The following is a 9,958-nucleotide window of genomic DNA, read 5'->3' on the forward strand; positions in this document are numbered from 1 at the left end:
TTTATGTGCTGCAGAACAGGAACCTGCTGTAAAACAGCAATTATGCTGAGTCAGGCTTGATTTTTAATAATCTTTTCCTGTTAAATAAATAAATCAAATCAATCACCAAACCTGAGAGAAATAAAAACTTTTGACATCATTACTGAACCACAGCTGCTTCAAATGACAGCAGCTGATTTAGCTTCAATGAAAACTTCTGTTTATAACAAACTACCGTCAGATCAGTCATTCATAATTTATACTTCTGGAAACAATCAATGAAATAATGCTCCATTGATCTGAAGAGTTATTCAGTAAATAAGTTTGGTAATTTCCTTCACCATGCTTCCCTGCATTTAAATGGATGACATTTATATTAATATTAATATTTATATTTATATTTATATTGAGCTCTTTTCTTCCTGACAGCTTCAATCAGTTGATTGGTGCAGCGTTTTATTTTCTGTCACGTCCCAATAAACACATTTATTGAACTCATGGATGCTTCAACACGAGGACCAGTTACTTTGAGTGGACGAGTCTTTCTGTCTCTAAAGCTACGGCTGTTCTTATTGATTTATTAAGTGCTGGCAAATTCATTTCTGATTATATTTAATACAAAAACCTGTTGTTTGATTGTTGTTGTTGCTGTTATGCAGCCCGTGGAGTCAGAATTTTTTCTAAATCAAGAGTTAATATTAATTAAAAGGGGCGACACATGTATACACACTTTATAAACCATTAGTAACTAGTTATTAAATTAAAACTCTTACCTTTTTTTCTACCTTATTGCGCTTCATGATACTGTTTAATTTAAAATGCTTTTCAGGTAAAAACAAAAACAAAAAACCCATTAGAAATGAAGAAAACTGAAAAAGAAGCAAACAACTGATAAATAAACAGTAAATCAAAGGCCTTTGCCCAATAACGAGCTAGCATATGTAAACTGTCTTATAACAAGTGTTTACGACATAAATTATAACCCAGTCATAAAGCCTGATTGATCCTTTATTTGGTTGTTTTGTTGTAAAGTCATCATTTTAACATTTATTCACAGCATCAGATACTAAACATGTTTATGGAGCCATATTTAGTATTTTTATTTATCTGTAAAATGTCCAAATGGGAGGGTTTCAGTAGATCCTCTGACCCCTGGATTTAAAAACCTGAATCACATCTCTGCATTTAATTCTAGTCCAGCTAACCTTAAAAAAAACAAAAACAAAAACAAAAAAGTGTGTCTTTGTTGCCAAATTGTATAAAAGCTAATCTTTTATTCAGATTGTTCTGGCAGCATATTTATGGCATCTTGTTCTGAATAATAAAACTGTTGCTTCATCTCTTTATGTCGCTGTGCTTCTGGCCGGCTGCCAACCAAAATAAAACTAAAACACTCAACCTCTAATATCTGCTTTTAGACAGAAATGAAGCTACTTCCTGTCTGTTTTTATTAGTTTTTTCTTTTTTAAATCTAAATGACGTCCTGTCAGGCAGTAGCAGTGTGGCACGTGCGACTCGTTTACCTGAGAAACCAGTCAGGTCCATGGCTTTGAGGTTGGTGGCCTTGATGATTGTAGCGGTGAGCCTGCCTGCAGTGGGCAGGTAACACAGCGAGAAATTAAGCTCCCCGAGATCGGCCTTCTCCTGCGGATCGTCACACACAGACAGGGATTAGAAACTGAGTGGGGAGGCTGTGATCACTCAAACATGACATCAGAAACACCCGTGATGATCTGCGGCCTGAAAGGAGCAACGTTTATGATTGATGTGTGTGTGTGTGTGTGGGGGGGGGGGGGGGTAGCGAGGGTCTGAACGTGAACGGGCGGAGTGTTTGGGAAACTGTCGTTGCTGTTAATGAATCATAATCTGTCAAAATCAGTGGGGAAGAGTGTAAATCTCTCATCTCTTCCTCCATCTTGCGACTCCATGGCTGCATGTGGTCACAGCCTTGTCCAGTTTCCCCAAAACATGTTTTTTTATTTGTCATTTCTAAAAATATCCTCTTAAACTCGACACAGTTCCTACATATGATTTCATYCCAAAAATGAAAAATGGCCTAAAATGCTGCAGTAACTATGCCAGGCCTGTGTGAGGAGCTGTAATCCAAAAATACATCAAAAACAGGAAACAAGCTGCACATAAAGGCATCATCAATTAGACTGGATTCATATTAACCGTAGACTAAGGCAGTTCTCAGGAAGCTAAAGGGAAGATAAGAAAAACAAATAAAAATTTAATAAATCTAAAAATGTTTTACATCATTATCATGAAATGGAWTCTGTTTCTCAATCATTATTTTAAAGTAGACATGTGATCCTTTTAAATCCTTCTTTTTCACACTTAAATCCCTCAGTYGGGTSTTTATAAAGTAGAACTACAAAGCTTTGGTCTGAATTYGTCCTTAWGCAACAAAAACWTTGGGAACCYCTGGACTATAGAATWWATAATCCATCTTTACTGATTCAATAATGAAGGTCTATGGTTTGAACTGTGAAGACAGAAGAAGAAAATAAAAGCAAGAAGGAGCTCCTAAAACAGAGTWTCTGCGTGGAGACAAGGATGAAACGATAAAAACTTTTTGAAACAGCAGTCGGGCCTGAGAGGCACCAGAAGGTTCTGGTATTCAGGTCACCCTGGCGTGATGAGTCCTCGTGGCTTTAAGCCTCACTAATCAATATTCCCCAAAATGAAACACTGAAATACATGGAGATGCTGATGCTTTAAACTTATTTAATAAATTAAACCTCTGTGCCAAAACAATTTTAAGCCTTGCTATATCTAATTTGCTAATAGCCTTCTATGAATATTTCATATAAATCTTCTTGGAAACAAACCAAAGTTTGGACGTGGCCAGCAGAGCCCTTCCAGTAATCTAGCTGGACTCCTGGGAGATAATTCTTCACATGAGCAGACTTTGAATTACAGCAGACAGGTTTTTTTTCCTACACAGAAGGTTCTTTGGATAACAGACAGAATTTATTTCATTTGAATCTAAAGAAGAAGAAAAAACCTGACAGGTTTGATAGAAACTTGGCTGGTTACACGGTGTAGTCTGAGTGATTGTGATTCGTCGGAGAGCCAAAGGTTTTTCACGCCTGAATTCATCGAAACCAACTGAGCATCAAAATGTTTTTGACTCAACTTGATTTTCTTGATCCAAACCATCCAGTTGAATCAGAGACGCAGAAACGCATCTTTGGGATGATTAAACACGCAGACGTCAAGTTGCAAAGTAATATTTTCACAATGCTGTCAGTTATACGGGGTTAAATTGTCAATTATTCACAAGCAGCTGCTTAAGTTTAAATAAATAAACTTCTCATAATGCCAGCACTCAAAATTGTCATTAGAAACACAAAAATAAACTATTGTGCAAGTTTGATTGATGTGTAACTGAAATATTTGGAGTTTTATTTTGGTAAACTGTTTGTTTTTATTGATTGAACATAAACCTAACATGCTTTTAAATTCTATTTTATGAGTTGGTCTGAGACACACCTTCAGTTGGGGTCTATATAAAGTGGAACTGCAATGCTTTGGTCTGAATTCCCCCTTAGTGTAACTCCACAAGCCCCGCCCCTTTTCTGAGGTGTGTCTCAGACCAACTCATTTGAGTAGGGGTGTAAGAAAATATCGATACACTGAAATATTGCGATATTTAATTTCCTGATTCTGTATCGACTCTCTGAAGCCCTGTACAGATTTTTAATGTAAACTTTCATGCCAGCAGTTCATTTTTATGTTGTAGTTTAGCCTCCGACCACTAGTTGGCAGCAGTCAGCCAGCCATCTGGTTCCTCCACTACTGAGGAGCCAGTGAGTAAAACAGTAGCTCAGACATTAGCAATAAAATCGGAGTGGATTAGACCGCCAAACTCGCTACATTCAAATCTGAGGTAGAGTTGCCAACACTCTTATTACCTGGGATGTCTGTATTTTAAGCCAAATTTCAGTGTCCCTTTCTCGCTCTTTCTTCTGATTGTAGTCAAATTATGTAAGGCAGGTATTTGTCTAGCACCCCAAGCTCAGGAGGTCCCTGAAGAATGATATTGAAGTGGCCAAATGCAACAACAACATGAAACAGTGCATTGAAATGACTGGCGTACTTGCACCCCCCTTTAAGTTTGGCTCAGTATGAGGGCCAAAATTAAGACTATTGCATAACGACTGTTTGCTACATCCTTGTAGCAGGAGGCTATATCTATTGCTAAGCTAGCTATTGATCTGAATAATGATGGGCCAGCACCGGTAACTGAGCAGCTGGCCCCAGTAACAGAGACCAGCTCGGGCAAATGAGAAGGAGATTATTCATTTGTGTTAGCATTGGAGAGGCTAGTGACTAGCATGGATAAGCTGGTGTTAGCATTGGAGAGGCTAGTGACTAGCATGGATAAGCTGGCGTTAGCATCAGAGAGGAGACTAGCATGCCTAGGCTGCTCACCTACTTTATTAGACACRAATGTTTTTGAATAAAGAAAACTTTCTAAACTAGGTTGAAACAAAACCTATAAGCTCCATGCCCTGACAGGTGTTCCTTAGATAGAATTTACTCTTCAACGTGACRTCAAGCATAAATATTAAACATAAAACATATTACTGTGAAACAGACGGGTTTTGTAACCACCTGAACAACCTGCGTTTGCCCCTGTGGGTCGACAACTGTTTTTTTTTTAGCCAAATTATGAGAAAAGCCAGAACTACCAAACTGGGGCTTTTTACAGTTTTTGACAGGGTTTTAAATTAGGCTTCTTTATATTGAATAAAAAWTATAATTTATAATGTATACAGATATTTCAAGATAGTCAAGCTTTTTTAAATAGAATTTTTGGACAAAAAATGGCAATATATCGCAATATTACACCTTGCTTAATATATTGCGATATATCGTATCGCGACCCGTGTCATGATACATATATCACCAAATTATTACCAGTACACAGCCCTAGTGTTGAGGCAGTCTCTTTAAATCCAAACTCAACTTTTCTGCCTCCTACAGACTCCATTAAATGAAGATTTAAATAATAAAATAAACACACATGACTCTATATTTAAACTAGCATCATTAGTTCTGAATCCCATCAGGGTGTGTGAGTTTGAATCCACTCACTGCGTGGCCCTCCACGATGTCCCTCCAGACGGGTTTGTCCCCGCTGTCCTCGCTGAAGTCCAGCAGGTTTTCCACCACCACCTGTCCGATCAGGTCGTGTCTGGAGAAACGGTCGAAGTCGTACACGGAGAAATGCAGCTTCCTGGAATGTAGCTCGTTCAGCGGCACGCCAAACTGGAACGTCTCGTTGAACACTGGGTTTAAGGTCTTTCTGTGGACCTGAGACCAACACACAACCTGTCTTATTGCTTTGTGTTTGTGTGGTTTACACACATATAAAATAAATATCATAAAATCAAACCAAAAAAAAAAAAAAAACAAGGTTGCAGCTGATGTGTTTAAAGTGCATGTGACTTGCCTATCCTTCAAATACAAAAAGTCACATAACTGGCAWAWTTTCCATTGAATTCGGCTCATCTTAAGTGAAACAGGAAGTGACATCAAAGGGAACTCTTTAAGAAAGAAAACTCTCTGGTCTTTGTTTTAAAACAATAATTTTTTAACTGTGACACGTCTTCATCTCTCTCTTATAGGGACTAAAATTATCCAAAGAAACATCAGAAGATCCCCTACTGTCTGAGCTGTTAGCCGTTGTTGCAGCGTTCTGTTTACTTTCAGACATTCCCCTTTGACATCACTTCCTGTTACTTCACATGCAAATATCTCAACGACTGTTCATCTCAGTTGTGTTAAATTGCTTTTGTAATAATGTTATCCGTGTCATCTTTCCAAAAGTGCAATCATATTTATCACAAAAATTWGATGTCACAGCCACTTTAAGCTCTGAGCGTTGGCTCTTCACAAACATGATCCAAGTTGTTGTTTTTTTTAGAAACTGGAGTCCTGGTGGGAAATAATCTGCTCCACGCTTCAGTCCGAGCCAATTTCACAAACAGGAAGTTTATTTCTCAGAGTGAGAAATAAATAAAAAATAAAATAAAAAACAGAACATCTGTTCTTCACATAAGCAGAACAGAGAGTTCCCTCTGGATTTACGGTTAAAAACAGACCTGCTGGAGTTCTCATGGCTTTTATCTGAGACATGAACACAACAATAAAAACATTATGTCAAATAATCCAAATATCCACACAAATCTTTCTTATAACAGGTTAAAATATGTTTTCMTTGAAAGCAGTTGTTTCATTTTTGGCATCAAAATCTTTACTGAATGTTTGTTTGTTTGTTTCATTTATTTCTGCCCATGGCAAAAACAAAAACTGCAGTTTTGTCCAAAAATACCAGGAAAGCATAAAAATCACTTCCTTTAAACCAAAGAGCTTCTAGTCTCTTTGTGAGGATTTAAAAGCTTTGAAGGACTCGCAGACTGAATCAGGTCCAGCTGGAAAACAACAACAAAAAAACTGTTTTCTGTGTAAACATCAAACGTTTCTTTTTATTTCATTGTTGCTGAGAACAAAAAGGGATAATGATRAAATAAAAAGGGTTTGATTAACAGTGAGAAGGAAGTGTTAAATTGTCGTTCAGACATGTAATTAACCTTCAACACCAGGGCTGACCTTGTTCTTCTGCAGAACGTAAAAAAATTATTTAATGTTTCTGTTCAGGAAGAAAAATCAAATCAAACCTGCTGAAAAAAAAAAAGGTTATTTTTGTCTCTTTATGGCACAGAACACAGGAGTTTTGTTTAGTTTTTTAACATTTAAAGCACATATTTCTTACTTTAGCATGTGTGTGTGTGTGTGTCTGTTAGCAAAATATTTTATGAAGCATTGCACAGATTTTAATTAAATTTTCATGATTATTATGTGCAAATTCACTTTGAAGTCGATGTAAGACAGCAGCTGTAATTTTGTTTTGTTTTATGGATATTGAGCTAAAGTTTGGTGTGGTAGTAGCTGAGAGTCGTTCACAGCACAAGATCTAAGCACCAACTGTGTCTGTTAGTAAAATATCCAATCATTAACATGACATCTGTACGTTTTTCGGCACGTAACCAGTTCCACAGTTTTTGTGATTTTTCATCAATTCGTGTGTAAAAATGTTCAGCTCATTATGGCTGCTGACTTTATGTTTTTTTCAGATATTTAGCTTTTTTTGGCCACTTTTCTCATGAAAAATGAACGGAGCTGTCTTCAGCATCCTAAAAACCTTCAAAATGTTCAGAAATCTTTACTGTTTACTCTGGTTCTGCTTCTTTCTTTCTGAATTCAGCTTTCTTTGGCTTCTTTAAGCTTTTTCAGCTAACTTTCCGCTCCTTTYTGCTATTTTACACTTATTCTGCTTTTTATGCAAATTTAAGCTGTTACCTGCCTTTTACGTTGCTTTTCACCTGATTTCAGCTAATTTCATGTATTTTCCAAAAGTTTTTTTTGTCATAATTACAACTTCTTACTGAGGAATTTAGCAAACATAACACTACTTCAGCTTCTTTGTTTTAATTTAAGCTTTTCCAGCTACATTTTTAGTGATTTTCAGCTGTTTTAGCTTTTGAAATTATTTTATCACAAATTTTTTTGAACTCGTTTTCATGTTTTTCTGCTCATGTGGACTGTTTTTACTGTCCTTTTACCATTTGCCACCTAAATTAACTTGTTTCTGCCTTTTTTAGCTACATTTCTGCTCAATTGAGCTTTTTCAGCATAATTTTTGATATAAATTTTTAACTTTTTTCTTTCTTTCAGCAAACACCAGCTGTTCAAACTGAACTCAGTTTAAAAGTTTTATTGTTAAACGTTTTAAGCTTCTTCAGCAGCTTGTAGCAAAAACCTTTCAGAGACAAACGTTCTCACAGGAAATGCAAATTGAGGTCATTCCAATTCAAGATGGCCGCCACAGCAACATTACATAAAAATGGTCATATCTCAGTGAATTATACAGATTTTAGGTTGAAATTTAACGTGGTAGTAGCTGAGAGTCATTCACAAAGCACCCTCTAAGCTGCAGCTTCAACAGTTCTYATTAAAAGTTGATTTTGGTTTAAAGCTCTGAAAGGCAGCGGGCGATATTCTCAACGTCGAACAGCCGGGTACTTTGTCACRTGACCATGTTGTAAACGGAAGCTGACATTATTGGTTTGGGGGAAAATAGGAGGAGTTCCTCTATGTGGAAAATTGGAAAAATGATGAAAAGTTGCTGTAGGACCGCACTTCTCACGCAAAAAATACATCCAGAGATAAAATATTTATTTTTTTCCAAGTGAGGGGAGAGAAATAAGACACGTGTTGTCGTGCTGCCTCAGCGTGCTTCTCCTTGTTTAAAAAGAATTGCCTCATTGTTTTGATTCAAAACACTAAAACTGACTAAACTGAAGAGTAAACACTCAAAACTACACACTAACTATAAAATCCAAACACGTTAAAAGTCACAGATCTAATAAAGTCCTGCTCTCACCGGCTCTTCATTGCCGCCAATCTCCATTCAAATTTCGCCTCTTTTTATTTTCTTCTTCCTGTAGATTTTTTACTGCTTGTCAGATAACTTTGAGCTTCAGTCAAAAAGGCGGTCTAGGTGGTTATATTTTTTCGGTTTAAGAGAAAGATGAGACTGACGATGAACAGCGGTGTTTTTTCCACGGGATTACCGTGTTTCCTGCTCCCTTCAGCTGCAACGCGCTTCAAAATAGAACGTTCATTTTCAGAAAAAAATTTGTAAAATATGCCATTTATCATAACTCTGGTTTTCTTCTCTTGACCTAACAACACAACTTAAAAACTGCTGTATAGTTTGAAGTCTCTACTTTTGACACAGTTTGTAACGGAGTCTCCCAATGAGTTTCCCCCCATACAAAAATGGAGGTTGARATCACGTGACTGAATGACAACACGCCGACTTCGAGAATGCACTCCTTCAGCGTATGAAGCCTGCAGATTAGCTGAAAGGTTTTTAATCCAAACTGGTTTCCTTTTCCTTTCAGGTCAAAGCTCATTTTTCAGCTGCAAACTTAATTCTGACAGAAAGACGACAGCTATTAGACGCCGGTGTAACCTCGCAGCACGTCCAGGATTTCAGCTGTAAATTTGTCATCAGCCTCGACATTTTCCTCTTCCCTAATCTTCTGCTGGGAATAATTTGCCACGAAAGCGTTTGATATAAACGCTGTCGAGCAACAAACTTGTGCAATAATTAAACTGCGACACACAAACACACACACACCAGCTTTACCAGCAACTTTTCCGTCRCTGCACGAGTGGCTCTGTCAGTCCTGTTTATTAACACTTGATAATTACTTGTTAGCTTTGAATTAAACGTGCGCGTGACGGAGGAGCTGCGAGTTTCAGAGAGCAGAACACAAGCTGCAAAAATCTATTTGCGAGYCGGCGTCTGTTTCTGTTTGACGATTAGCCGGAGGGATGAAAGCGGTCCAAAAAATAAAAAAGGCGTAAAAATTCGGTGTTAATGAGGATGTGATTGAAATTAAACAATCAGATTCACTCCAAACACGGGGGAAGCCACATTATGCAAATTGACTGAAGCATTCATGCTTTTCAAAGGCTTGAAGGAGGCTTTTGTTACGAGCAGGAAACCATCACACAAAGGAGGAAACCAGAAGGGAAAATGTGTCCAGTTGCTCTAACTTCTTTGTCCCAGTTTGGTGCAACATTCAGCGGAACGCCCGCGTGCCGTTTTTGTTTCGTTTTATTTTGAAATGTCATTTCTGTGTTTCTGTTCATCCTGTGTCCGTGTGCAATGCATCAAAATGGACGTCCAGGCCCTCCTCTTTTGATTGACATCTCATTTGACCAACTGTGTTCAAGTATCGGCCGTCCAGGGCCAATAATATATGAGAAGTCACCAACTTCCAGTTTCCGCATCCTGGGCTTGACTGACTGTAGAATCAGCCAGTCAGCTCCGAGCTTCGTTCTGATGCCACAGCTGTGTAGCCAATCATCATACCTTTCATTTGGTGTACAT

The 9,958-nt window shown here is 37.7% G+C and overlaps 1 protein-coding gene across 1 annotated transcript in view; it reads right to left on the minus strand.

Moving 5' to 3' along the window:
* syt3 (synaptotagmin III) overlaps nucleotides 1–9,958 on the minus strand; it is a gene marked incomplete in the record, with an annotated part of 60,380 nt that overhangs the window by 11,416 nt on the left and 39,006 nt on the right. Inside the window, 2 exon segments of the mRNA XM_014010257.1 lie at nucleotides 1,503–1,623; nucleotides 5,086–5,550. Of these exon segments, the coding sequence (XP_013865711.1) occupies nucleotides 1,503–1,623; nucleotides 5,086–5,550 (586 nt within the window).

This window comes from Austrofundulus limnaeus, unplaced genomic scaffold, assembly GCF_001266775.1.
Source record: "Austrofundulus limnaeus strain Quisiro unplaced genomic scaffold, Austrofundulus_limnaeus-1.0 Scaffold67, whole genome shotgun sequence".
Lineage (NCBI taxonomy): Eukaryota > Metazoa > Chordata > Actinopteri > Cyprinodontiformes > Rivulidae > Austrofundulus > Austrofundulus limnaeus.